This window comes from Ipomoea nil, unplaced genomic scaffold, assembly GCF_001879475.1.
Source record: "Ipomoea nil cultivar Tokyo-kokei standard unplaced genomic scaffold, Asagao_1.1 scaffold3069, whole genome shotgun sequence".
In the NCBI taxonomy this organism is placed as follows: domain Eukaryota; kingdom Viridiplantae; phylum Streptophyta; class Magnoliopsida; order Solanales; family Convolvulaceae; genus Ipomoea; species Ipomoea nil.
The window spans coordinates 8,491,545-8,518,138 of record NW_017619497.1 but is presented as its reverse complement, the minus strand read 5'-3'; the positions used below and the strand labels follow the sequence as shown (position 1 = coordinate 8,518,138).

General features: G+C 37.6%; 5 protein-coding genes across 7 annotated transcripts; 2 read left to right on the top strand and 3 right to left on the bottom strand.

Annotated features, from left to right (window-relative positions):
* Positions 1-1,729: 1,729 nt before the first annotated feature.
* Positions 1,730-3,838, top strand: LOC109164910 (ras-related protein RABA2a-like). The gene is made up of 2 exons (XM_019313467.1): positions 1,730-1,966; positions 3,146-3,838. Exons 1-2 carry the CDS (start codon positions 1,802-1,804, stop codon positions 3,623-3,625), a joined length of 645 nt encoding a protein of 214 aa, XP_019169012.1. The 5' UTR covers positions 1,730-1,801; the 3' UTR covers positions 3,626-3,838.
* A 437-nt stretch (positions 3,839-4,275) lies between these two features.
* On the bottom strand, positions 4,276-6,854 carry LOC109164911 (ras-related protein RABD1-like). The gene is made up of 8 exons (XM_019313468.1): positions 6,712-6,854; positions 6,528-6,600; positions 6,201-6,248; positions 6,059-6,106; positions 5,749-5,820; positions 4,959-5,114; positions 4,760-4,863; positions 4,276-4,588 (listed from the first exon to the last, which is right to left on the bottom strand). Exons 1-8 carry the CDS (start codon positions 6,723-6,725, stop codon positions 4,495-4,497), a joined length of 609 nt encoding a protein of 202 aa, XP_019169013.1. The 5' UTR covers positions 6,726-6,854; the 3' UTR covers positions 4,276-4,494.
* A 1,155-nt stretch (positions 6,855-8,009) lies between these two features.
* Positions 8,010-9,095, bottom strand: LOC109164908 (glucuronoxylan 4-O-methyltransferase 1). The gene has a single exon (XM_019313465.1). The coding sequence runs from the start codon at positions 9,026-9,028 to the stop codon at positions 8,141-8,143; it is 888 nt and encodes a 295-aa protein (XP_019169010.1). The 5' UTR covers positions 9,029-9,095; the 3' UTR covers positions 8,010-8,140.
* A 1,897-nt stretch (positions 9,096-10,992) lies between these two features.
* LOC109164901 (probable serine/threonine-protein kinase At1g54610) lies at positions 10,993-15,341 on the bottom strand. Its single transcript, XM_019313452.1, has 9 exons — positions 14,811-15,341; positions 13,338-13,622; positions 12,931-13,248; positions 12,610-12,837; positions 12,413-12,513; positions 12,221-12,308; positions 11,807-12,121; positions 11,353-11,697; positions 10,993-11,230 (listed from the first exon to the last, which is right to left on the bottom strand). The coding sequence occupies exons 1-8, from the start codon at positions 15,318-15,320 to the stop codon at positions 11,488-11,490; spliced, it is 2,055 nt and encodes a 684-aa protein (XP_019168997.1). The 5' UTR covers positions 15,321-15,341; the 3' UTR covers positions 10,993-11,230; positions 11,353-11,487.
* A 3,118-nt stretch (positions 15,342-18,459) lies between these two features.
* LOC109164898 (non-lysosomal glucosylceramidase-like) lies at positions 18,460-26,494 on the top strand. Of its 3 annotated transcripts, none has more exons than XM_019313448.1 (20): positions 18,460-18,542; positions 18,839-18,936; positions 19,802-19,912; positions 20,417-20,467; positions 20,560-20,633; positions 21,164-21,263; positions 21,577-21,647; positions 21,808-21,908; positions 21,999-22,102; positions 22,240-22,293; positions 22,461-22,516; positions 22,645-22,683; positions 22,792-22,936; positions 23,648-23,829; positions 23,901-23,968; positions 24,149-24,221; positions 24,289-24,350; positions 24,452-25,379; positions 25,584-25,874; positions 26,077-26,494. In XM_019313448.1, exons 2-20 carry the CDS (start codon positions 18,883-18,885, stop codon positions 26,354-26,356), a joined length of 2,844 nt encoding a protein of 947 aa, XP_019168993.1. In that variant the 5' UTR covers positions 18,460-18,542; positions 18,839-18,882; the 3' UTR covers positions 26,357-26,494. The 3 variants fall into 3 exon arrangements, with proteins under 3 accessions (XP_019168993.1, XP_019168995.1, XP_019168994.1); XM_019313450.1 differs by having other exon boundaries at positions 18,470-18,542; positions 18,878-18,936; positions 26,077-26,428; XM_019313449.1 differs by lacking the exon at positions 18,460-18,542 and adding an exon at positions 18,562-18,734 and having other exon boundaries at positions 26,077-26,428.
* The last annotated feature ends 100 nt before the right edge of the window (positions 26,495-26,594 follow it).

Genomic DNA, 26,594 nt, shown 5'->3' with positions numbered 1-26,594 from the left:
GATGCATAAAAATGAGCTTTGTCTGTCAAGCCTGCCTCGCCTCCTAATCTTTTATCAATCGTTATATCGCGCACGGGGCGCACAATGCATTATACACCTGGCCTAAAGAAACATTGATTTTTATAAATTGTGTGGGGGAGTTGACGCGACAGACATTGCTCCGTTTGTTTAATCTCGTTACAATTTTTTTAACACTTGAGTTTATATGTATTTTGTTAAGAGTTTATGTATATTATATATTATGTTAGATTATGTGTATTATATTAAGAGTTTATGTGTATTCTATTATACAATTCATTGAAACAGAGATTTTTCGTTTTGGCCATTGTACATCCTGATGCACGATATAATTTGTACAACCCTCTAAATAGGGCGTTTCAGGGTCCGCCCCGCTTAACCTAAGCGAGGCAGAGATGTCCCGCTTATATTAAAATACTATATAGTAAATATTTTAATAAAAATACATAATATATTACTATGTATTATGTATAATGATTACTGAATGTTGGAGTAGTGGTAATAATAAGTATATAGGGATAAAACTAAGTTGTTATACCATATATCAGGATTCACCTTGCAAGATGGACTTGAATCTAAAATATACAATTTATCTTTTATAAAATAGTGAATATTCAGTAAAATAATAATAATAATAATAAAGAATGAACGAACTGATCCACCAACTTTTGGGCCTACTGGAGGCGGGTGGACCAGGCCATTGGGCCTCAGACGTTATGCCATGGAACCGTGTTCACCATTCCAACGGTGAACACGGTTCCAACGGTGTTAGTACACCGTTATCTTTTTTTTTTTTTCTTAATTAATTGCGTGACTTTTCTTCTTTATTTTCACATTTTGCGATTTCACTTTAATTTGAGGTGAACAAAGATTTCGGACATTCATAAATTATGAATTCATGCCTGCACATTTACTTTGGAACCATGCCTACACATTCCCGTCCGAAACCACGGACGTTCATAAATTATGAATCCATGCCTGCACATTCACTTTGGAACCATGCCTACACATTCACTTTGGAACCATGAGATTATGAATTTTCTGTTATAAGATTATGAATTTTCTGTTATGAGATTATGAATTTTCTGTTATGCGATTATGAATTTTCTGTTATGAGATTATGAATTTTCATTACATTCATAATTTCGGACATTCATAAATTATGAATTCATGCCTGCACATTCACTTTGGAACCATGCCTACATATTCCTGTCCGAAATCACGGACATTCATAAATTATGAATCCATGCCTGCACATTCACTTTGGAACCATGCCTACACATTCACTTTGGAACCATGAGATTATGAATTTTCTGTTATAAGATTATGAATTTTCTGTTATGAGATTATGAATTTTCAGTTGTGAGATTATGAATTTTTTGTTATGCGATTATGAATTTTCTGTTATGAGATTATGAATTTTCATAAAATTCATAATCTCATAACAGAAAATTCATAATTTGATCAAACGCGCGCCGTTAACTCCACATCCACAAATTTTTTTTTTTAACCTAAAAACGACATCGTTTTGCCTTGTGTTCACCATTCTCGGTGAACACGATTCCATGGCATAATTTGCGATCGGGCCTCGCAGGTCAGACCCGACCCGCATTGTCAGGTTACGTAATTCCCAGTCCAACCGAAGTCCAACGGCGCACAGCAATACGGCATTTGACTCCGTGTTCTAGGGGCATTCTCGTCATTTAAAGCAAATCTCTCTGTTCCATCGACCATCGTCTTCTTCACCAACGACCATCAATAAGAGAGAGAAAGAGACGAGGAAATGGCGAGGAGAGCCGACGAGGAATACGATTATTTGTTCAAAGTGGTGCTAATCGGCGATTCTGGAGTAGGGAAATCGAACCTGCTGTCCCGATTCACCAGAAACGAGTTCTGCTTGGAGTCCAAGTCCACCATCGGCGTTGAATTCGCCACCCGTACACTTCAGGTCCCTCCTTTTTCTCCATTTTCCTTTTAATTTTAGATAAAAATTAAATCTTAGTCGAATTATAGAAACATATTGTGTAATTTGAGTATTTATATTGAAAATTTTAAACTGCTGTGTGTACTAAAAAAAAAAAAAAAAAAACAAAATGGTCCGAAATTGTTGACCTAGTTGGTGGTGCATAATTTTCTTAGTTGAATTTTGAGTGACTAAGTGAGTGGAACATAATTCTCTTAACTAACTGGCGGGTTTAATTCTTATCAACACTCTCATAGTCGAGTTGGTCGTAAGGGTCTTCTGGTTTACCTCTCTTATGTGGGTCCTATTATACAAGAGTAGGTTTACCTAGTGCACTTACATCCTCGAGTAATGGGTGCGGGTATCTCTCTTACCAAAAAAAAAAAACAAAAAGGGTAGTAAATGGTATTGGTTCTTTGTCTTAAGACATTGTGCCTTACAATAAAGTATAAATTTCCATTATTTTTGTGGTTCTTAATACGGAGTAATAGTTGTGTGTATACATACATAGTGGTTAGATGCACATTTTTATGCATTTAATGGGAGTGGGGAGGTGGAATTCTGGATTTGAAGTCTAGTGTGTTACATAATTTACCGTTAAACTACACTTCAAATCTCGTTAGTCAAATGTACATGAATGTGCTTGTATTTTGTGTTTAAGTATCCTTGAGACCACATTCATCTCAATCACTCATATTATGTTCGGTTGGAGGGGCTCAAATCCGGTTTTGAAAAGGAATTATGGTATACGAAGAAATGATAGTTCAGTTGATAGCTGGATGATTGATGAGTAACTGGTTTGTGTTCTGGGGGAGTGGATTTTCTTATGTAGCTTGAATTAATTCGACAAAGTTATCACGTGGTTTCTATTAGGCGATGTATAGTAGTGGTGATAGAGTTAGTGTGTGGCATTCACATTATTGGTGTCGATGGCTCCTACCATTGATCTTAGTATGAAGTTTGTGCAGAGATGGTGTTTAATAGTGTTACAATTTAAGATTAGGCTAGGGTCACTCAACTGGGTTATAATGTACATGGGTCAAACCATACTAAAGATCGAATTCAATCAATTAGTTAGTCTAACCCATGACCTTATAAACCTATATGTTCTCTCTTATTATCACAATGTGAGACTTTAACACATAGATTACTATATATGCACAGGTTGAGGGAAGAACAGTGAAGGCACAGATCTGGGACACTGCGGGCCAGGAGAGATACCGAGCCATAACGAGCGCCTATTACAGAGGTGCGCTCGGGGCATTGTTAGTCTACGATGTGACAAAGCCAACTTCCTTTGAGAACATCAGCCGCTGGCTGAAGGAACTGAGAGACCACGCAGATTCAAACATCGTCATCCTGCTGATTGGAAACAAGACCGACCTGAAGCATCTGCGAGCAGTTGCCACCGAGGATGCTGAGAGCTACGCAGAGAAGGAAGGCCTGTCTTTCATCGAAACGTCTGCTTTGGAGGCGACCAATGTAGAGACCGCGTTCCAGACAGCCCTCTCTGAAATCTATCGGATAATTAGTAAGAAGTCGATTTCTTCAGAATCCACCAGTGCTCATATTAAAGAAGGACAGACTCTTGTTGTCGATGCACAGGTGACAGATACCAAGAGAAATTGTTGCTCCGCATCTTGACTGATGACAAGGGAAACCCGCAGCCACTACCCGAGGGTGTGAAATGGTGAACCCCACAAAACTTGTATTTCTTGTATGTATTTATAGCTGGCATAATTGTTTGAATTTGAATGCTTGTATATTTCACTTTTACTGTTACTCTGTATAACAGGATACTATTGTCACCCATTCATAGGCTGTCATTATGAATGTGAATATGTGATGGTTTAGGCATGTCTTTACAGTTCATACAGGTGTTGAGAGAACTCACCTATATAAAGTTTGAAAGTAACTTAGCTCGTGTGATAACACCAACCAAGTTGGTCAAGTTCGACTTTTAATGAAAGTGATTTGAGCCGATCAGCTATAGTCAATCTAGACTGATTTAGTGATTTACTTTATTGTAGTCATTTGCTTATAAGGCGGGGCTGTTGTCTTAAGAACCACAAAATTTCAAGTTCAACTCCCAATGAAAATGATTTGAGCCGATCAACTATAGACAACCTTGGCTGGTTTACCCTGCTTGTATTCATTTGCCGACTAGGGTTACAAGGCGAAGTTTACCGTGCACACACTTGGATAGTGGCTTCGGATTTCCCTCGTCACTCAAAAACTAAAAAGAGAAAGTAACTTGGCTCCGGATATCAAAGTTTATCAAAAGTGCAAGGAGCAGTGTAATACAAACATCATTTGCACTGATTTTGCAGGCTGAAAGTCACCAATACATGTTCGGAGCAATGTACAGATGGCAACAATTGTCACACAGTTTACAGGGATGAAGAGAACATTGTGAGACCATTTGTGCAGTGTCCACAACACAATATACTGATACATTTTAACTACTTTTGTTCAATGTTGTTTACAGTAACAGAAACTAAATCACAGCAATGTTAGCCACAGCAGTTGCTCTTCTGCTCAATTGGCTGTCCCTTGATTTGAACAGTGTTAGCCGATTTCTTGTTTCCAGCTGGCTGGGTGCCCATTCTGCAGCAATAATTTGACAGAAGCAAATATGAATCCAAGATCATAAGATCTAGTGATCGGAATTGTTCTTGCCGTAATTATGATAAAAATAAATATTGTGCATCAATCAGTACAAAGTCGGGTCTTTGGGAACAGTAAGGTATGAGGTAATGTCAATAATGATGTTCTTACTTTTTCTTAATCTCGCTAGCCATGGTTAAGAAAGCATGCTCCACATTGATGGAGTCTTTGGCACTGGTCTCAAGGAAAGGAATGCCAAGCTCATCGGCAAATGCCTGCAATTCGACAGAAGACAATGCTGTTTTGTCCAAATACTGGTATATGGACGGGAAAATGATCACTAGAAATTTATGGGAGAAACACGTCGTACCTTTGCTGTCTCTGTGTCCACAACTTTGTTCTCCACCAAATCACATTTATTTCCGACTAAGAGTTTGCATACACTCTCATTTGCATATCTGTCAATTTCATTCAGCCATTGCTTGACATTGTTGAAGCTCTCCTTTTCAGTTACATCATAGACAACCTATCACGCATAAATAAGTATATGAACAGTTTAGAAGAAAGAAAGAAAACTTGCATAACTAAATTCTTATGATTAAATAACCTAAAAACTATCAAAGAAAGCAACCTACAGTCATACATACATACATACATACACACCTTACTGTCTTTGGGAAACAAATTTATTCAGTGAATAAGATTGTCAGTGACATCAATATATCTCCAATGCAAATAACAAAACACAAAGAAAACAACCTTTGAAGAATGTCTTTGTTGGGGTAGGGGAACCTACAACGATAGTCATAACCTTGGTAAAGAAAAATGCATATTTCCCTTAATAGTGAGCATCCATAACTTGTAATAGCTGTCCGTGACAAACATTACTTCTGGGCTTGACTTTACAAACAATTTGGTTAATGTAGGCTTGGCAATAGGGCGGGGGGAGTATGGTCTACAGGGTTTTGCTAGAGATAATTGTGGCATGGTCACGCAACTCTTAAAGGCATTTTATCATGGATTCTAACAAATGAAGTTGCGTTTCTTTAATGCCATGTAACCTAAATATATTGTCAGCCATAAAGGTTTCTCAGATACTAAAATAATTTCTAACTCCATAAATTTACAATCAAAGAATATAATGAGATTGCACATCTTACAATAATCCCGTGTGCTCCACGATAGTAACTGCTTGTTATAGTCCGGAAACGCTCCTGGCCAGCAGTATCCCACTAGTAAAACCAAAATTTAAAGGTATCACAACATGGAAATTCTCCCTCAAATAAAGAAGTGTTTATTTACAAAACTTCAAATGAGGTTATAAGACTTATAACTCATATGGGAAATATAGGCCAGTCACTCCTGTACTAGCCAAGTATGTCACACTCGTTTTACAATGATATAGGCCAGTCAAAGTATTCATTCTACGTACCTATGGATCTACCAAAATACAGAAAGAGAAATACTCACAATTTGGAGCTTGATTGTCTTGCCCTCGAGCTCCACAGTCCTAATTTTCTGCAGAGTAGGGAAAATGAGGAAATCTCTTACAAACAAAAAAAGTCCAAACAAAAAGAAACTGAAGTTTAAGCAGGTTGAGACGTTGTCTTACAAAATCAACTCCAATCGTGCTAATGTAACTGTCAACATATGAATCATCCTGACATAATCAATTAAACACCATCAATACCACATAATTATATTCATCAAAGCAACTAACTTTAGGCAAATATAAGTTTTTTTTCCCATAAGCAAAGCAAAAAACACAACTCTAGCCATTCAAACCCTAGTGAACAAACATAACAAAAAAGCCAGCAGCTACAGACTCTACTCCTTCAAAGACACAACCGATACGCATACAAATATCAGGAGGCAATTCAGATAAGGATGCGTCTATGCACAAATCAATCAATACGAGTGGTGAAGGAGATAAACATACGGCGAATCTGAGAAGAAGGCAAGACTTTCCCACGGAAGAGTCTCCAATCAGCAACAGTTTGAACAGATAATCGCTGCAAAAATTTTATTTAAAAAATCCCAAAATCGAAAATTAAGCAAGGAAGGTAAAATGCTCAAATCAGTTCGATGAAATCAAGGAAGATGAAAAGGAGAATGAAGCTCACTATTCAGTACTCATGTTTCCCCTTTGCTGAATGGAGTTCTGATCTGCTCTGCTCCGCTCCGCTCCTTCGGTTGGTTGTCTTCAACGCTTTGTAGACTTTGAGACGAAGAAGAGAATGGAATTCTCTGTGACGTGTCTGTTTATGTCCTTCTGAAAGTACAAGCCAAAGGAAAGTATCCTGAAATAAGATTCCTGTTCTACCCTTTTGGTGTACAAATGTTTAGTTTTAAACATTACTTTAATGCATGATAAATAAAAATTAGTCCCATGATAAATAAAAGGGAATCCCTAAATAAAAATTAGTCCATAACAAGGCGATAGGCTTAATTGACAAAAAGACCTCCCTTTAATACAATCAACTAACGGGATTATAGACGGATGATTAAAATTGCCTTTGTTGTTACAATAAAAGTGTTCAAAATGTGACAAATTTGTGTAAAAAAGACTAAAATTGTTCATGTCATTATAAGTCTATAACCAAAAAAAAAAAGAAATTCGCTCTACAAATTATTAATAATCTTAGAGCATCAATATCAATGGTTTCTTGAGGATATTTCTGATTTCTGACAAATTGGAGAGAGAAGGTAAAAGAGAGAGAGGATTTGAATTCATCTGGTGAGAAGGGTTATTGGAACAATAGTCTGGTCAGAGGAAAGGGCATTGGCTGTGGGCATTTCGCACACAACAACTGCCAACACGGGTGCGTCAAACAACTAGGGTTATTAATTTTTTTTTAAAAAAAATTAATTTTCCTTTATTTTTTTTCTTTTTCTCTCCCCTTTCATATTCTCTTTCTTAATCACTTATAAAAACTCCTCAAAAACCGCAAAAGAAGTCCACAATTGTGGATGCTCTTAGAGCATTCCAAATAGTGGGATTTTCATTGGTTTTTTGTGGTAGGTTTACACATGTGGAAAGCGAGAAAGGAGAAAGGAGAGAGAGAATATTTAAGGTTTAACTTAAGAACTTGATTTTTGTCTTCAAAGTGAGACCCGCTCAAAAATAAAAGAAACTTGCCTTCCTTCGGGTGCACGCCAGCTGCGGAGACAGCAATGCCCAATCGGACGTGTGCATAAGCGCACGTTGGGCTTGTTAACCTAGCTCTGTCATTTCTTTTTCTTTTTTTTATCCCCCTCCTCTCCTGACTCCTAAGTGGTATCTTAAAATTGGTGTAAAAATTTGACTATTGAGGATATTTTTAGTGTTATTAATTGTATTTAAACAATTAAACTATTATGATATTGAACCAATATATCAAAGTTATTGTGGAAGACAACACGGAAGGATCACAACGAGAGATAAGTTAATGTACGAGGGGTAGTACGTGATCATTATTAACATACAACGGATGAGTAATACAATGCCAATATATATAGATTCAATAGCCAATGCAATTAACCAGGGCAAAACAGGAATTAAAACAAAGAAACCTAAGGGCAAAACGGCATATCCAAATGATTCCTATAACTCGGGATGGTGAAATGCCGAAGACGCCCCTCTTGTTTCTTCATATAACCTTCACACAAGAACGCCTTAGAAAATTTATCTTCCACCACCCTGTTAACATCATGCACAAAAACCTCCGTCTCCCCACCACCCTCCCGGCGGTTCCTGGCCATCATCCCGGCGGTGTAGATCGCCGCCATCCTCCCGGGCGCCTCGTCGTGGTACCCGGTGGGGGCGTCCACCATGATCAAGTCCCACGGGACCTCATACACCAAACTAGGCAGGCTTTTCAGAGCCAACTGGCACATGGAGTATCTGGGATCTGTAATGGCCGTGCACTCTGGTCCCTTCCCGATCTCCATTAGATCCCCGGCTTGGCTCACTTTGGTGTCGTAGGTGACGTGGTAAGATTCCAGCATGGGGAACTTCCTGGTGATCTGGTGAATCCAGGCTTCATCCTCTTCCAAGAACACTGTCCTGCCCCCATAGTTGAGGGTGTGCCACATCAGACTATCGTGGCCGAGGCCGAATACTAGGAAGTTTGATGGGGACTTTTGTTCCAGGATTCTTGAGGTTACTGAGATTTCCTTGGTGGTCTGCTGGGGGGTGATGGCTGAGGTGGAGTAATGGATCACAGCTTTTGCCACTGATGCTGGGATTTTCTTGTTGCAGTTCTTGCTGGATAATCTTGCTTCTTTTCTGGGCAAAAATGTTTGAGATTTCGACGAAGAAGAAGAAGGAGAAGATTGGGTTGTTGTTGCAGGAGATGAGACTATTGATGACTTGATTACAAAGAGGATGAGGAAGGCTATGAAGATGCAGATGAGAAGGAGTCTAAGGTTGAGTACTGAGGATTGTGTTTTTGGCCTCATTTTTTATTTCCCAGAATTGTGATGGGGAAACTGTAGTGTTGTGTTTGAGCATATATGCACAGGGTTAGGGGTAAAGGGGGATAGATATATAGATTTTGAGAGGTTTAATTTGGTGATGCAGACAAGAGATCAACTAGAAAGAGTTTGGATGAAGCAACATTGGGTGGTGTATGTATACTACTTGCTTGTTGGTAGATCTGTAAGGTTGGTAAGAGATTTTCAGAAGGACATATGATGGTGATGCAATGGATGTTGATTTTGCTTTAATTTTGTGATGAAAAATCTGAAGAGTGCACTTTGGGTGAAGTTCGTTTTGGACCACAAGATGAGTTAGGTGTCGGCCCAGTTCAGCCCTGCTCGTGGCGTTGTGGTTAAGCGTGCTTGACTTACAATAGTCACATTTATGGGTAAGTGATTTAGCATAGTGCAGTGCTGAGATCCAACAAGATGGTAAACTAGAGTTGAACTTGAAACATTATGATTATCAAGTTAATTGTCCAACCAACTTGGCTAGAGTTGTATTGTGCAATTTGTGCTCATAACCTTAAACATATATATTGTTTAATTATAAAATGTATAATCTTTTCTTTGAAGGTATACGATGTATAATCTAGTTAACTGGTCGTTTGTTGGTCATTTAATTTCCACATGTTACTAGCTAACTATTTGATGGTGACTTGAAAATGTTGGGAACATCAAATGTTTTTCATAGCTTAGCTTGGTGAACCCTTTCTTACAGTGATTAATTTTGCATAGACATAAAATATTTATGGTATGGTACATGATGGTATAATTTGGAAGTTAAAAGTGAATGATAAGTCTGAGTAAGAGTCGTATAGTGTTACTCGATATGCACGTGGAGGTCGAATCTGAATTAGTCTTATATTATTAAGTATATTCAATATTATATGCAAATTGTGAATATTAAGCTCTAAAAGAGGTGGTCGAGTACGTGGATCATGATTCTCGTACTTTAATAGTGACAAGATCATTCTTGTTAACACCATCTTGATTGAACCTACCGCACATGGTCGAAATTTTTACTCGGTCAATGTACATCCTTGATTAGTAATTGTGAAACAAAGAAATTAAGCGACACAAGAAACCTAGCTAGTTGTAACCTTATTTTCCTCTTGGCCTCTTAGTTGAGCTGATCCGTCTGGGCTTGCCATGGGGATGAGTTTCACTTAGTACACACCCTTAAGTAGTAACCGCAAGCTTTTTCATAAAACAAAGAAAGATTATACCTTGACAAATTTTTTTCCCACTAGGATGTGTTTGGAAATCCGGGAATCATTTTTCGAGTTTCTAGTGTTTGGAAATAGGAGAAGATCAGATGATGATCAACGGAAATTGATTTCTGATCAAAGGAACACAAACCCATTTTTCCAAAAAAAGGAAAACCCAAATCAACTTTTTTCCAAAAAAAGGAAAACCCAAATCAACTTTTTTCTTATTCTCCATCTTCTTCGTTAGTTTCCATCCGGAATCAGAAATCTGGTTCTCGACGGAAACCATTTACTAGTTTCCGTTGGAAACCAGAAGTTTTACTAGTAAGTAGGAAACCAGATTTTGACAAATTTTTTAATTTTTTTTTAAATGAAACCATTTCTCTTTTTTTTTTTTTTTTTAATAAATAAAATTAATTTTTTAAAATACAATTCTGCTCATTTTTTAAAAAATTATCTAAACAGACAAAGACAGGTTTTCTGAAATACAACCAAACACTGGAAAAAAAAATATTTTATGGAAATTGAAAATGACTCATTTTCCAAAAGTCATTTTTCAGATTTCCAAACAAGTTTATTTTAAATATAGAAAATTTCAATACTTAACTACTATAAATTTTTTTAAAAAATATATTAAAGATGATTTGAGTTACAATTACAAGAAACTATAGAGGAGCTTGTATGAAAACTTGCAGATGATTTCCCCATGTTGTACTTCAAACAAACACTAAACTATCAACATAGGAACCAGTATATCCTAGATTCCCATGAAGAGTTTAATGATAGTGTTACAATAACAGATTACACTTGAGAAGGTACAAAATTTTCAGATATACCAGACTCCTACATTCCAGCTGAAGTGTGTGTTCACACTGTTCAAGCAATCAAGAAAGACTTCTGTGCAGGAACCATTCTTGATACTATCTGAATCTGGCTCTATATATAGGTATAACATATTAACATTATAAATCTCCTACACAAACAGTTACATACAGAGAAGGATTATATTAATCGTGTAGAAAAACCCAACGAAGAACAGTTTCTGCTCGACGACATGTATATATACATAAGTAAAAGAAACGACGATTTTCTCACAGGAGTCTTTATTGATCATCCTCAACATATTGGTGTGTTGTTAGTCCTCTTTCTGCAGCATTCCCCCTCTGGCAGCTCGGGGTTAATTTACTCCTCGTGACCGTTAAGTATGAATCTTGTCTGAAACCCGAGAAGTTAGCTGGCGTTGCCAACATACTGCAAGAGAGATTCGGTTTGTCCATAGTCAATGTTGCCTTTCTTTGCCTTGCTAGTTTTGTCAAGGCGAGCTTTGCGCACAGCGTTTTGGATCTGCTTCTCGTGTTCCTTGAGCATTTCGTCTATGTTTCCTCCGGCTGGAATCAATGGCCCAGAGTAGTGTATGTGACCAGTCTGTGGAACATAGCCCTGCAGTGAAAAAACCCCGAAATGATCATCAGACTGCAACCCTGCAAGGCTGCAAAAAATTTGTTTTTTTTCTTCATATGATGATGGAAACTGACTATTTAGTATTTACCATCATAGTATCCTTCCTAGGTTTCTGCTCATCATTCTGGTAGTGATGATCAGACTCGTTATCAATGACTCGATTACATTTCATAGCGAGGCGGTGCCAGTGTGAATTTACACTGATGTCCTCCCGGCAGAGATCCAGGCCAATAGCAGCGGGGTGGGGGGCTGCTGAGCTGCAGAACATCGGTAGTTGCCCCACTCCTCCTCCCCGAGCTTTGAAGGATACATGTCGGCTCAACTCTGAACCACCAAGACGCCTTGAATTATCAACTTCACTCATCCCCCCGCATTTCTTCAGCTTCAACTGCCCTTGCCATTTCTGCCACATCCCATGCAAAGTAAAGCGAAAAAATGTGCATATACATTTCCAGATAGGGACATGCAGTTCTCAACAGATCTTGAAAACCAGAAAATGTACCTTTATTGCATCTTGCAGCTTCGCGAGATCACCAGGCGCTGGAGTAGCCCCTTCAGAATCTTTACACTTATACCCGCTGCCATTTTGCCTGACATCAAGATAAACATTTCTCGAGTGAGAATCATTCAAATCTGCCTTTTCTGACAAGAAACAAGTGTCTGCTGCTTTAATTTGAAAGAAAGATTAGTATACCTTCTGAGCATCTCATCTCGCATCCTAGCATCATATTCCTTGCAAGGTGGGTACTTTGGCAGTGCTGATGGATCACACGGAAGAGGCGTTGTTGTGAAGAACTGAGAACAGAAAACCAGGCATGTAATCCCAATAAACACGGACAAGACTACTCAAGAATTCTAGAAATCCAAAACCAAAAACTTTGTTTAGGTTACCTCGTTTTCCAGTGCTGAACTTGCAGTTCCTCGACGCTCAGGTTCTAAAGACAGGAGAGAATCCAGAAGTGATAAAGACGATGGAGACAAGTCCTTGAATGTCTCAGCAATGCGGCGTTCATAAGTCTTCTTAGGTTTAAAAATCGTTGCATTCTGCAATTTCGAATTCTTCCAGAACTCATCAGATGGAGAACCACAAAGTTTAAAGATTTTATGCAGCTGTTCAACCTGCAGATAGTCAGAACTTAGAAGGGTATCAGAGCAAGAAAACCAACCACCAACCAAAATGTAGTAATCGAAAACTTCCAAATAAACAAGCACCTCGGTCCTTCCAGGCATGATAGGTTTTCCCGCGTACAATTCAGCAAGGATGCAACCAGAACTCCATATATCCACAGCCTCGCTGTAGTTAGTAGCACCAAGCAAAAGCTCTGGAGGCCGAAACCACAATGTGACCACACGGCTTGTTAGAGGCTGCACTTGATTGGCACGGTAAAACGTTGCAAGTCCAAAATCCGCTATCTTGAGAGTTCCATTGTTGTCAATCAAAAGATTAGAGCCCTTGATGTCACGGTGCAAAACCCCTCGACTATGGCAGTGTTCCAGCCCGCGAAAGAGCTGCTGCATGTAACATTTTATCTGCTCATCATGATTCAAAACCCAAAGTTAGAAGTGAATAGATCAGAGCTACTTTCTTTTATAGCAGATGCAAGTGCACCAGTGCAGACCTGTGATTCATCAAATTTGATGTCTGGTGATGCAGAAAGGCCGCCAAGGTCATGCTCCATATACTCGAACACAAGATGTAGCTGGCCTGAAACCCGAGAAGTCACAAGACCTTCGAGCTTCATAACATTCGGGTGGTCCAGCCTGCGCAGGATGAGAATTTCCCTTGCCATAAAACGAACACTTTCTGGATCCATGTTGCCAAACCGCACTTTCTTTAGTGCAACTATAGTTCCATTGTCAAGGTCAAGGGCTCTGTACACACTACTATATGTCCCTTCACCAATCTGCATCATGTTCATGAAGAAGAAAAGACTGAGAGAAAGATCAGAAGCAATCAAAACTAAGTATACCTAGAGACAAGTGGCTAAAAGTATCCTTACTGGAAAGCTAAAAACATCCCTAAAGTTCTCATCTTTCAAGATTTATATAGTTTCATAATACACCACAATGCACTACACAAAACGGTTCTCCCATAGCTTATGTAAACCGAATGCACTACACCACCTAGTATTCAGGAGAGAAGTGGTAGACAAAACGACTGACGTTTCTCTACAGGTCTACTACTCCAAAGGCAACAACACCAATGGCAATATCAACTATGGCAAAAGACATTCCGATCGTTCTAAAGCTTCTGCTACTATTACAAGGTTAGGCTCTTTGTGATTTAAGTATGTGTTAGTATATATTTATATCTAACATTATATAGTTTCATACTACACCACAGTAATCAACTACAATACACACAGGTAAGGCAATAGCAAGAAGAGTAGAATGAACCACAAAAATACTCAAAATTGGATTTGAGAATGGATAGAAAGAGTTTTTTTCCACTTTTGGTCCCATGACTATGAGATCATTTCCATATTTGATCACCGGCTATTAATTTTTTATTTTTTATTTTTTATGTTTGTTCACATGGCTTTTAAATCCTTGTCAAATTTTATCCCTCTGACCTAATTTTCAGTCACCGGTGGCTTATCTTAAGAAGGGCAAAATTATCATTTTCCATTACTTTTTTCTTAAACATCTCTAGGAGGGGGTTTAAATGATGATTTTGCCATTCAAGATAAGTCACTTGCTTGAAAGGTCGGAGGGACCAAATGTGACAAGGATTTAAAAGCTGAGGGATCAAATGTAGAAAAATTAATAGTCGGGGACCAGATGTAGATCGAAATGGTCCCATAGTGGTGAGACCAAAAGTGGAAAAAATTTAATTTTCTTTTTGTCAGACCACGAGGTGCCTGAACAGGTCCTAACGGTAGGAGGCACCTTTAAGCCCGTACCCGTACCGTACTCAGACTAATCCCGTTCGCACCGGCCCGGCCATATTAAGGGGCACAAATTGATTTTTCTATATGAGAGGGGGTTCGAATTCTCGACCTCTCTTAAGGGGGAGAGTGCACGACCACTCACGCCAACCAAGCTGGTTAAAATTTAGTCATGTGTTTGAAGTTGAGCATATATATATATACCTTATCTAACTTCTCAAATGCGTCTGCCTTTCTTGGAACCCAGCCTTTGATAGCTTCCCCTGCGGCCGCAGTGAGCCAGGATGGCCATCCAGCAACAACCTGTGCCCCATCAACTCCATTCTTCACACTGAACATCCTATTTATCTGAGGCTCCAATCCTCCTCCCCCCACATCCATGGTGTGGTGCTTCTTCATCTTTGGCACCACACGCTTCTTCTCCTTCTCATCCAACCCACCACCACCACCCTGTGGCGCAGGAACTACAGTTTTCTCATCAGAAACAATGAGGGCAGAGACCTCCGGAGTGCCATCCTCCACCTCCAACACTATGTCTTCTTTTCTACAATTGCGCTTTGAAGCCTGCCTCTTTGCTTCTTTGTCTTTCCCTTTGCTGTTGTGCTTCCGGGTGGTTAGCTTCTTCATTGAGCCTCCCCCCTTGGCGCAAATGCACCCCATTATCCTTGTCTTAAGACCTGTCCTAATTTTCCCCAACCCCATTGCTTTCGGCATTTAGCCTTCTTTCATAAGCATCTCTTTCCAAAACCTTCAACCCACAAAGGGCAATGTATTATATATACTTATTTATCAAATAACAAAACTTTTGTCCGCAGCCCACGAAATCGAATGAATCCCTGATTTCAAATGAAAACAAATAACGACTCAATCCCATTCATGTCATAAAACTCATGGCAATAAGCTTCAAAATCTAAATGTGGGAAACAGAGACAATCTCAATCACAATATTACAAGTTTGCATCTCAATCACAATTGCACCCCCTCGATAGAGAGAGGTGGAACCCTAACTAAGAGGATACGATTGTTGACTTGATAACCACAATAAGCTACCTATTCGCCTTTTTAATTTGATCATACAAACCCTCGTAGAGTAAATGCAAGTTTCTCTATTCATAAAAAGAAAATAAAAAATGTGGCAAACATACCTGGATACGACGATCTCAAACGCGGGCAAGAACAAAACCCAGATCCTGAAATGCGAACGCTGGGATCAAAGCCCCGGTGTTCGCATGTCACATCGGAATAAAATCAATAATTCCGGTCGAATTGAACAGAGTCGCGTCTATTTCATAGAGAAAAAATGTGAAGAAGAAGAAGAAGAAGAATGAGAAAGAAGATGCGGAATGGGGGCAGGAATCTCCGATCTGTATCTTCTCCTGTATTGTCGGTAATCCCAAAAATAAAACTGAACCTTTGAGGGACAACAATGGAGTCAATGCACGCTGATTCTCCGATTTGCAGGCGTCCCCTACAAATGCGACTGTCCTTTCACTACTTTTTTTTTTTTTTTTTTTTTTTTCAATTTCATTTTTTTTCTCATTCACGACAATCAAAGTAGGGAGCATATTTTCAATGAAATAAAACTTTTATTATTATGAAGCTAAGCAGGTGATTATTGACTAACTAAACAAATAAAACATGGAGAATATTTGTAACGGCCAACGACCAACGTCTCGCGCGAAAGGAATGAGAGAAGGCTGCATGGGGTCCACTAGTTTGAAAATAAATAAATATATAAATAAAATTGAGATTTGATTTAGCCCACTACATCGCTTAAATGGGCCCATTGGGCTACCCAAGCCAATCATGGCAAATTATGCCGTCGAACGCAATCGTTATATCCTACACCACGGCGCACATAGCACTGTGCGCCGCGCGCCTCCCAAAACGACGTCGTTTTGGGGTAGTGTTGGGAGGCGCGATAGGAAGTTGCTGAGATTATGTGTATTTGTTCACAACGTTATGTGTATTTGTTCACAACGTTATGTGTATTGGTTCATACAGTTATGTGTATTTTTTATACAATTATGTACATTCTTTTTATATAATTATGTACATCCGAATCAGAAAATTTGTGTGTATTATGTTAATAGTTGATGTGTATTATGTTAAAAGTTTATGTTTATTATGTATTATGTTAGATTATGTGTATTATCTTTTAAAAAGAGTATGTATATTTTGTTATATAATTATGTACATTCATGTATAACATTATGTGTATTCTAGTATAACATTATGTACATTCTTGAACAGCGGGTTTTTTTTAAAAAAAAAAAACTACTGCCATTCACTGGGACGGGAAATTTCAAAAAAAAAAATAATTAAAACGACGTCGTTTTGCATCTGGGCGTATAGTGCAACGCGCGCCGTGGTGTAGGATATAAATTGCACGTCGAACGTGTCCACCTTACAAATTGGATATGGTTCTAAAATTGTTACGGTTCTAAAATTGTTCATAATTATAAATATAGAGTTATATAACAATCGTTATGATGTGCATCCGTATGCACCATGCATGGTGCATACAGATGCCAAAACGACGTCGTTTTATTAAAAAACCCGCGTCTCCCCTTTAAAAAAAAATTCAGGTTCGATTCCCAGCAACAACATTATATTGTTCATTCATTCTGGAATTTTAGTTCATAGATTATGGAATTATAGTTCATTGATTATGGAATTATAGTTCATCGATTATGGAATTGTAGTTCATCGATTCTGAAATTTTAGTTTATAGATTATGGAATTTTAGTTCATTCATTCTTGAATTTTTAGTTCATAGATTAGATTATGGAATTATAGTTCATCGATTATGGAATTTTAGTTCATATGTTGTTGCTGGGAATCGAACCTGATTTTTTTTTAAGGGGAGACGCGCGTTTTATTAAAACGACGTCGTTTTTGCATCCGTATGCACCATGCATGGTGCATACGGATGCACAGTATAATTTGCCGTTATATAATTATAAACATAGAGTTGTGAACATAATTATGAACATATTGTTCTGTAATTATGAATATAGAGATTCAATAACTGTGAATATGAAGTTCAAAAATTATAAATATATAATTTTATAATTATAAACATATAGTTCTGTAATTATGAACATAGAATTCTGTAATTGTGAATATAGAGTTCAATAATTATAAATATGAAGTTCAAAATTTATAAATATATATCTTCATAATTATGAACATATAGTTCAGTAATTATAAACATAGAACCGTGTCCACCTTGCAAGGTCGACACGGTTTCACAGCATAACGGGCCAATCATCCAGTCAAAACTTTATAAAAAGAAAAAGAAAAAGGAAAGTAAATAAGTTGAGGCAAATTATTGTGTAGACCGTGATTAGTTGAGATACATTTCACTATTTATCGCCTTCATTCATATATAGGGCAAAATAGTGGTGAAAAATTATTAAGTTTGGAGTTTACACTTATCTAACTCGCTTGAAAGATATGGAATTTAAGAAAAATGGTGGGGCTATTATGCAACCCAAAAAAAAAAAAAAACAAAACATTGTGATTGGGCTTGAACAAAGTAACTGCCAGCAATAGTTATTGAGTGGACCGTGGTCCATATAGTTGTGTGAGTTACGATCTAAAAAGGACATTGTTTCATGTAATTTTATTTTTCACGCGATTTACTTTAACATATATTTTTATAACTCATGAAATATATTATCTTTTATCTTAGAAATTTTATTATTTTAACTCATAATGTAAATTATTCTAGCTCATAAATTTAGACGACGTCGTTTTAGGTCGTGGTCCCCACCATACTTTGCCAACTGCCAGAGTGCCAGACAAGACAAGCACATAAAGGGCGTTCACAGACCACAGTGCCAGTATTATGCCGCAACGTTTCTTTTCATCAGTACGCTTTCAACTTCTCTATCTGCTAATCGCTAACTGCCACTTTGCTCATCCACTCAGGTTAGCTTTCGCAATCTCATGTTGCATTTCGCCCCAATCTCTTCTCTGATCCGGCGCTAATCGACATAAAGCGCTTTCACTTCTCTTTTCTCCTTTGTTTCTGCAATTACTGCGGTTATTTTTTCCGGTCCGTATCTGTTAACCAAGAAAAAATTGGATCATCGCCATTTGATCCGCCTTCACTGATCGAAGGTTTTATTTTTGCTGTCGTTGTTGTTAAACAAGGGATTAATATCCAGTTGTATTTGCTGTTGTGGATGATTTTATCTGTATCGTTTCTTTGCTTAATTTTGAAGCTAAGGAGCAGTGGATTGGCTGATCTTATTGCCGTTCAGGAACTATGTTGGCTAATGGTTTTCATGGCGGAGAAGGTGAATCTTCTGAGCATGACAAGGTAAGTTATATGATTGTGAGCAAATATAAGGCAATGAATGTGTACTTTTAGTTGAAATAGAGCAAATATGTCAATATTGTATTAGAGATTTAGAGTAGACATAAAGTCCCATCAACCAGTATTCAGCCCAATTACTGGTGATGTGAATAAACTATAAAGTAATCTGTGTGTATTTGCACTAATAGTTTAAGTTTTTAGTGAAAACACACATTTGACATTTCAGTGTTATATGCTACTTATGCTATTTGCTGAACAATTATTATTTTTTGTTCATTTGTGACATTTTCCCCCATTTTCCTGATGTCCTGTTATGTATTTTGAGAAATGCTCAGCTTTAACACTTCTCTGCATGGCATCAAAGTGTTTCTTTTGAACTAGAGAGCAACCTCGTGATTATAACTTATTCATGCTGCCTGAAAACTTGGAATGCCACAGTGAAGAAAGATTTTTATTGTTTAAGAGGCCAGAACCTCAGTTTGATTGGTTGGAAAAGCAGGCTGACTTATCACAATATTCAAAACCAGGCAATCAAAGATGTTGAATTTACATTGGCCTCTCAATCTCAGTGTATCCATATTTTTGTACAACTTTGTAACCAACTTATAGTGGATATGCAAATTTGAGTTTTGATCAAACATGTGAAGAAAATAGTTAATGGGTTTCAATTTCAATTCTAGTAAGAGACCCCTTAGCAGTATACTAATTGTTACAGTATTATATAAGTATACCCATTTTAGCAGTGTACTAATTGTTATTATAGAAGTATACCCATTTTAGCAGTGTGCTAATTGTTATTATAAAAGTATACCCATTTCTATTGTTTAACTACTTTTTAAACTCTGGCTTCCTTACTTTCTCTTTCAAGGTTATGGTCAACCCTGGGAAACATCCGTCTTTGACTTGGCAGCGCAAACTTGACACAGAGGACACTGTCCTGTCAGAATTCAACATCACTGTGAAAGAGATGGTTGCTATGGTATGCATTAAAATTCACATGGACATTTTACTGCTGTGTATATTTCAGATAGAAAGAGTGACACATATTCTCCAGTTTTTCCTTGAACTAGAGTCAATTGAAAAAAACTATGTACGGTTTAGTGTCCTATTATTGTTGCTGCTGTTGTGTTATTGTCTACCTATTCAATATTTTATTCATTTGAAATGGATCTTGAATATTTGAAAATGCAAACTAATTCTATTGATTTTATTTTTTCTCAAAAATGTTTATGTCCTCATATTTCTCATAAAATTTTCTCGAATCTTATTCAGTGTGGATCTGTAGGATATAATCTGCATTTGAAACCAGATTATAATTTTTCCAATTTGATAAGCTTCAACTATGTAAAAATATAACAGAATACTTCTGATGCTCCAGTGAGGTGTAAATAGCCATGCATTCTTATTCAAATTTTATTTTTAAGCTCTGCCAATCCCTTTGTGTCTGGTAGTTTTGTTCTCACAACATCTCTTTTTTGGGTAGGCTCCAATTGGCTATCGACTGTGGAGAGGTCTACAAGACAGAAAAGGAAAGGTAAATTTCTATGCATATGTTCAATAGTCTATTTTCATTTTTTTTTTTATTATTGTAGGCAAGCATCAAAAACCTATTTGTTAATCTCACAGGAGGGATTATTTGTTGATCCTTTCACTAGACGTCCTTTCTCGTCATGCCAAGGTGTTCCTCTGGGTGGTATGGGGTACGGCACTGTGACCTTTATTTGAATAATTTGAGTGTGATGTGTTGAATGACAACTTCCTACAAAAGGAAATATTTTTTGGTAATGAATCTTGTGTATAGTTACACTGCCGTAGTGCCATAGGCCCTGAAATTATAGTTAAGTTCTATTGTTTTTCCCAGCTTCTGTCTTAAATATTCACATTTTGCACAAAGATGAAAGAGCTCTAAAATATCCCTGAGAGAAGCAGATGCCATTTCCTTGCCCTTTATGAATGTCAGCATAATATATGCTGAGTGAGAGAGAACTTTCATGTAAGGGTTCCCGCCCAATCCCATTCCCTTAATGATGTTAGTTTGATCCATATGTCTGAACATTTTCTATGTCAATGGAATTTGTCACTTGAAATAGAAACTGTTTTCAGTACCATGGACTTGGTCCTTGCTTCTGAATGCTTCTGTAAGTGTAGACATAGGGTTCATGTAGTTGACTGCAACTAGATTGGTACTAAGGCATTAGTTGAGTTGAACACAAAAGGAGAAAATTTTCAGTGCAGGAAGCATAGGCAGAAGCTACAAAGGCGAGTTTCTGCGTTGGCAATTCTTTCCAAGAATATGTGAAGACAAACCAGTTCTTGCAAACCAGTTTTCTGTAAGTTTGTTGTTTAATGCTGTATACTGTATCCATTGTAAATTTTTGAGTTTCACTACTTGTTCATAATTTCTGAATAGAAACATTACTTTACCTTATGGAAATATTGGAGACTCGAGTATTAAATAAATTAGAAAAAGAATCAACTGATATCAATTCTATTCTGTAGAGGGGAAAACTATACCACTTAATTCATGCCAGAGAGTAGAAAAATGAAAATTTTTTATTGAAGAGAGAGTGCACAGACTAACTGTTGGTATTAAAGAATGTTCCAGGAGAATGTGGCTTAGCCTGGCTTGAATTCATTGTGCAGGTATTTGTTTCACGCCCAAATGATAAAAAATATTCTACAGTATTATGTCCAAGAAGCCCAGAAGTGCTAGAGTAAGCAACTAACAAATTAGCAGTCTATTTGAGTGTCATTCATTTGCTAGAAAAATTAATGGGTGTAGGAAGTAAATAACAAAATAGTTGTGTATTTGAGTGTCAATTGTCTGTATGTAAGCCTTAACAGAAATATTATTGATATTCTGTGGATGAACAGTGATACTTCAGCTTCTGGGATAGGATCTTGGGACTGGAACCTTGGAGGGAGAAACTCTACTTACCATGCCTTGTTTCCAAGGGCTTGGACCATATATGATGGTAATCTGATGTTGATCTATTATACACTCTATCCTGGTATCCTACTTAAACAGTTGTCTCATGGCATCAACACTTTTGCTTCAATTCAAGGTGAACCTGACCCAGCACTTAAAATAACTTGTCGTCAGATTTCTCCCTTTATCCCTCATAACTACAAAGATAGCAGCCTGCCTACAGCAGTCTTTACATTCACCGTAAGAAAGTGCTTCTCATTAATTTAATTCCACCTTACACCAACTCCTGCCTACCCCCCTGCACCCTCCAACTTTTACTTTCTTGTGTAATTTCTATGTTTCACTAACACAAAAAGGTTGGATTTTATTTTCTTCAGATTTCTAATTTGGAGCAGACACCTGCTGATGTTACGTTGCTTTTCACATGGGCAGTAAGTTTCCTTCTATAGTTGACTTCAGAATACGAGTCTATTAACATATTTTCTTGTTGCATTTCTTATATGGACGCAGTAATATTTGTCAAAAGCTTGTCTGCAACCCTGTCCAGTATATTTAGTTAAGTTTTGCGTGACTAGGAATTTATTTACATGATCCCCAGAATTCAGTTGGTGGAGATTCTGGATGTTCTGGTAATCATTTCAACTCAAAGTTCAGGTGAGTCTTGTTGTGGCAAAGAATTTGGTGTATTATACTTGACCCCCATCCTTCAGTCAGATTAAAATTTTCATTTTTTTAATCTAACTCTTTTATGTTTTGTGACCTTAAATGTCATTGCTTGACAGGCTGGAAAATGGTACTCGTGGTGTCCTATTGCACCATTTGTAAGTTATTTCCTGATTAAAGTTAGTGAAGGGAGGCCTTGTAGTTGGGCTAAAATGTAAGAACACAGACCTTGGAATGTTTGTATCTCAATACCTACTCAAATACAGGACTGCGAATGGACTGCCCTCAGTAAATTTTGCAATTGCAGCAGAAGAAACTGATTTGGTTCATGTCTCTGAGTGCCCTTCCTTTGTGATATCTGGGGAGTCGCAAGGCATTACTGCAAAAGACATGTGGAGTGAAATAAAAGAGGTCTGATTGCACTTTTATGTAATTCACCTGGATTTATTGGTTTATTTTTTAGGTTCCCTAAGACCAAAATTTTGATTCCTTAATTTGGACATTCAGGTCACAGGTCCTCATTATATATTTATTTCATATTATTTTAAATCTTCAGTTACATAACTTACATTGCAATAAACCAAGAGTAATCCTTGGAGTTAATTAATCCTTTATTGCATTATTGACTAGAATGCATACTGTATGTGGTTTTAAAGGGGTTTTTGAAGGGCACTTTTCATTACTTCTTACTGTTAGTTTTTATACATCAGAGTTCATGTTATCCTATTAAACGACACTAGACTGAATGTGATGTACAGTAATAAAAAATCAAAGTGCCCATCAGATGGATTTAATTGAGACAAGAATCATGAGATAAGAATGTTAAGATATAAAAATGAGAAGGCAATAAAGTATCAAATGAGAAATGACTTTATTTGAAAATATGTGGTGTATATTGAGGAAAATTGAGAGAAAATAAACTTAAGATGTTCTGTGCGTATCCAACAGCAGTCTATGGACTGAAAGAGTGATAATGGTTGTAATTTATTTGGTTTTAACCTATAATCAAAATAAACTTCATTTCTTTTTTCAGCTTTTCTTTTTTGTTATCATAGTAGTATTATTCTTGACAAACTTTCCACTGTTTTGTTTTGTTTATTTATTTATTTATTTTTCTGATAGTATGGATCCTTTGACCGCCTCAAGTCTGAAGAAATTTCTGCACCTTCTGAACCGGGGGCAGTGATTGGGGCTGCCATTGCTGCTTCTTTGACTATTCCAGCTGAGAAGGAGCATAATGTCACATTTGCATTGGCATGGGCTTGCCCAGAAATAAGTTTTCCAAGTGGGAGAACCTACCATAGGTAGGTAGTCAAATACATCCCTGATAAGTTGCTTGGTTCTTGCCCTTTTCTGAATAGTTTATTAAACACAGGCGCTATACTAAATTCTATGGTACTCTTGGTCGTGCCGCTGCAAATATTGCTCATGATGCTCTTCATGGTAATATGCTATACTAAATTCTTTGTTCTGTTTTTCTTGAACTAGGCTTGTGCTCTACCAAGGACACTTACTGGTTTTCACTTCTTCTCATTAGTTCAATTACCAAAATTCCTTTGACTTTGCTTTATCTATAACATTGTTTTGCAACTGAGTCTTTTAATGTTTCTTGATACAACACAGAGCATTCCCAGTGGGAATCACAAATAGAAGAATGGCAGAAACCAATTCTTGAGGACAAGAGGAATCCTGAATGGTGAGATTGTGTTTTCATTTGGAGATTCTATGCACGCTGATTTTATAGTTCTTGTGGTTTATTACAGGTATCCCATTACTCTGTTTAATGAACTCTATTACCTTATTTCGGGAGGAACAATTTGGACAGGTACTTGGAGGACAAATTTTTTACTTTAATGATGATGTTTAAGCCTGATTATTCATTAATTAAAAAATATAGTTATTGAACTTAACTTGCTCCATCTGTAGATGGCTCGCCACCGGTGCATAGTTTGTCAACCATTGGTGATAGAAAATTTTCCATTGATAGATCTAATTCAGATACTAAAAACACCGGTGAGCAATCCAACCCAAATGACACTGCTATTCTTATTCTTGAAAGGATGACATCAGTACCTCAGCAGATTCAAACTCCTCTAACGGCCAATGCTGCTTTTGGGACAAATCTTCTTCAAAAGGGAGAGGAAAATGTCGGCCAGTTCTTATATCTTGAAGGAAGTGAATATCTCATGTGCAACACATATGATGTTCATTTCTACGCATCGTTTGCCTTGGTCATGCTATTCCCCAAACTTGAACTTAGCATACAAAGAGACTATGCAGCTGCAGTCATGATGCATGATCCCGGTAAGATGGAACTTTTGCACGACGGAAAGTTGGCAATTAGAAAAGCCCTTGGGGCTGTACCCCATGATATTGGAATGAATGATCCATGGTTCGAAGTGAACTTTTATAATCTCCATAATACAGATAGGTGGAAAGATTTAAATTCAAAATTTGTTCTGCAAGCCTACAGGAATGTCGTTGCCACAGGTGACAAAAAGTTTGCAGAAGCTGTTTGGCCTTCTGTGTATATGGCAATTGCTTATATGGACCAGTTTGACAAAGATGGAGATGGGATGATAGAAAATGAAGGATTTCCTGATCAGACATACGATGTATGGTCTGTCTCTGGTGTGAGTGCATACTGTGGTGGACTATGGGTGGCAGCCTTGCAGGCTGCATCTGCATTAGCACGAGAAGTAGGCGACGAGGGTTCTGAAGACTACTTTTGGTTTAAATTCCAGAAAGCAAAGAAAGCATATCAGAAACTGTGGAATGGTTCTTACTTCAACTATGATGACTGTGGTGGCCGAGTGAGCTCATCCATTCAAGCTGATCAGTTGGCCGGACAATGGTATGCTTCAAACTTGTTGAAATTCATCATATATCAATGCATTTAGTGAAACAAAACTATGTTTGATGGGTAAGCTATGAATATCTTAATTTTTTCGTATAAAACAATTAATTCTAATCCCATATTTTGTCACCATGATGGATGTCTCCTTCCACACTAGAATCACAATTCCTTTTGTGATTCTCTTTCATCTTTATTTTGTAGGTATGCTCGAGCATGTGGCCTTGAACCTATTGTTGATGAACAACAAGCTAGAACTACCCTTCAAACCATTTTTAAGTTCAACGTTGTAAATGTCAAGGATGGGAGACGCGGAGCAGTGAATGGGATGCAGCCGAATGGTGAAGTTGACCTGTCTTGCATGCAGGCAAGAGAGGTATGGTCTGGCATTACATACGCTGTTGCTGCAGGCATGATTCACGAAGACATGGTTGATTTGGGGTTTAAAACTGCCAGTGGAGTCTATGAGACTGTATGGTCTGAAAAAGGTTTCGGGTAAGTAAACACAACACTCTTTTACTCATTTACATCATCAAGCTGATATTATATAACCCTGTTTGGTTAGTAGGTAATGTGAGTACGGTAATATTATATAACTCTGTTTGGTTCAAGTTATGTTATTATCTCTTCAGAGGCGATCTCACATCAGAGTTATTTCTCAGCCGATATTGAGCTCTGATTGTTTCTCCCTGTGTAGCTACGCTTTCCAGACACCAGAAGGGTGGACGACAGAGGGGCGATACAGATCTCTAGCGTACATGCGGCCGTTGGCAATCTGGGCAATGCAATGGGCGTTAACGCAGCCAAAGCCAGCTTCGAAGCAAGAAGTGAAGCCAGAAATCACAGAAGCTTGTGTGCATAAGCAACATTCTGGGTTTCTAAGAGTTGCTCGGCTTCTCAAGCTGCCAGACGAGAGAGATACTAGAGGCGTGTTTCAGGTCCTCTTCGATTACACTTGTAAAAGAATGGTAACATGAAAATGACAGATGGATCTCAACTAGTTAACTCCCCAATTGTATATGGCCATTATTTTGCCATTGAATTGAAGTTGTTTTGTTCATCTTGTATAATGCTATATTGATTTGCTTGGTAATATAACTTGCATTTTCTTTTTTTCATTCATTCTCACGCTCCCTTTTTTCTTTTCCTTTTTGTTTTATTATTATTCCGTGATAGACTCTATCATAATCATGATCTAGCATCCCATAATGAAGG

Bases quoted from the DNA above. Each gene is read 5' to 3' on its own strand.
- LOC109164908 (XM_019313465.1), bottom strand. From the start codon at position 9,028: ATGAGGCCAAAAACACAATCCTCAGTACTCAACCTTAGACTCCTTCTC.
- LOC109164898 (XM_019313448.1), top strand. From the start codon at position 18,883: ATGTTGGCTAATGGTTTTCATGGCGGAGAAGGTGAATCTTCTGAGCAT. The intron at 20,468-20,559 runs GTAAATTTCTAT...TTAATCTCACAG, and splicing joins TACAAGACAGAAAAGGAAAG to GAGGGATTATTTGTTGATCC. The intron at 22,294-22,460 runs GTAAGTTTCCTT...CATGATCCCCAG, and splicing joins CGTTGCTTTTCACATGGGCA to AATTCAGTTGGTGGAGATTC.
- LOC109164910 (XM_019313467.1), top strand. From the start codon at position 1,802: ATGGCGAGGAGAGCCGACGAGGAATACGATTATTTGTTCAAAGTGGTG. The intron at 1,967-3,145 runs GTCCCTCCTTTT...ATATATGCACAG, and splicing joins TCGCCACCCGTACACTTCAG to GTTGAGGGAAGAACAGTGAA.
- LOC109164911 (XM_019313468.1), bottom strand. The intron at 6,107-6,200 runs GTAAGACAACGT...CCTACTCTGCAG, and splicing joins GCACGATTGGAGTTGATTTT to AAAATTAGGACTGTGGAGCT. The intron at 4,589-4,759 runs GTAAGAACATCA...TTATTGCTGCAG, and splicing joins GCTAGCGAGATTAAGAAAAA to AATGGGCACCCAGCCAGCTG.
- LOC109164901 (XM_019313452.1), bottom strand. From the start codon at position 15,320: ATGCCGAAAGCAATGGGGTTGGGGAAAATTAGGACAGGTCTTAAGACA. The intron at 12,309-12,412 runs GTATACTAATCT...TCTTGATGTCAG, and splicing joins CGAGATGAGATGCTCAGAAG to GCAAAATGGCAGCGGGTATA. The intron at 11,698-11,806 runs GTAAATACTAAA...TTTTCACTGCAG, and splicing joins CTAGGAAGGATACTATGATG to GGCTATGTTCCACAGACTGG.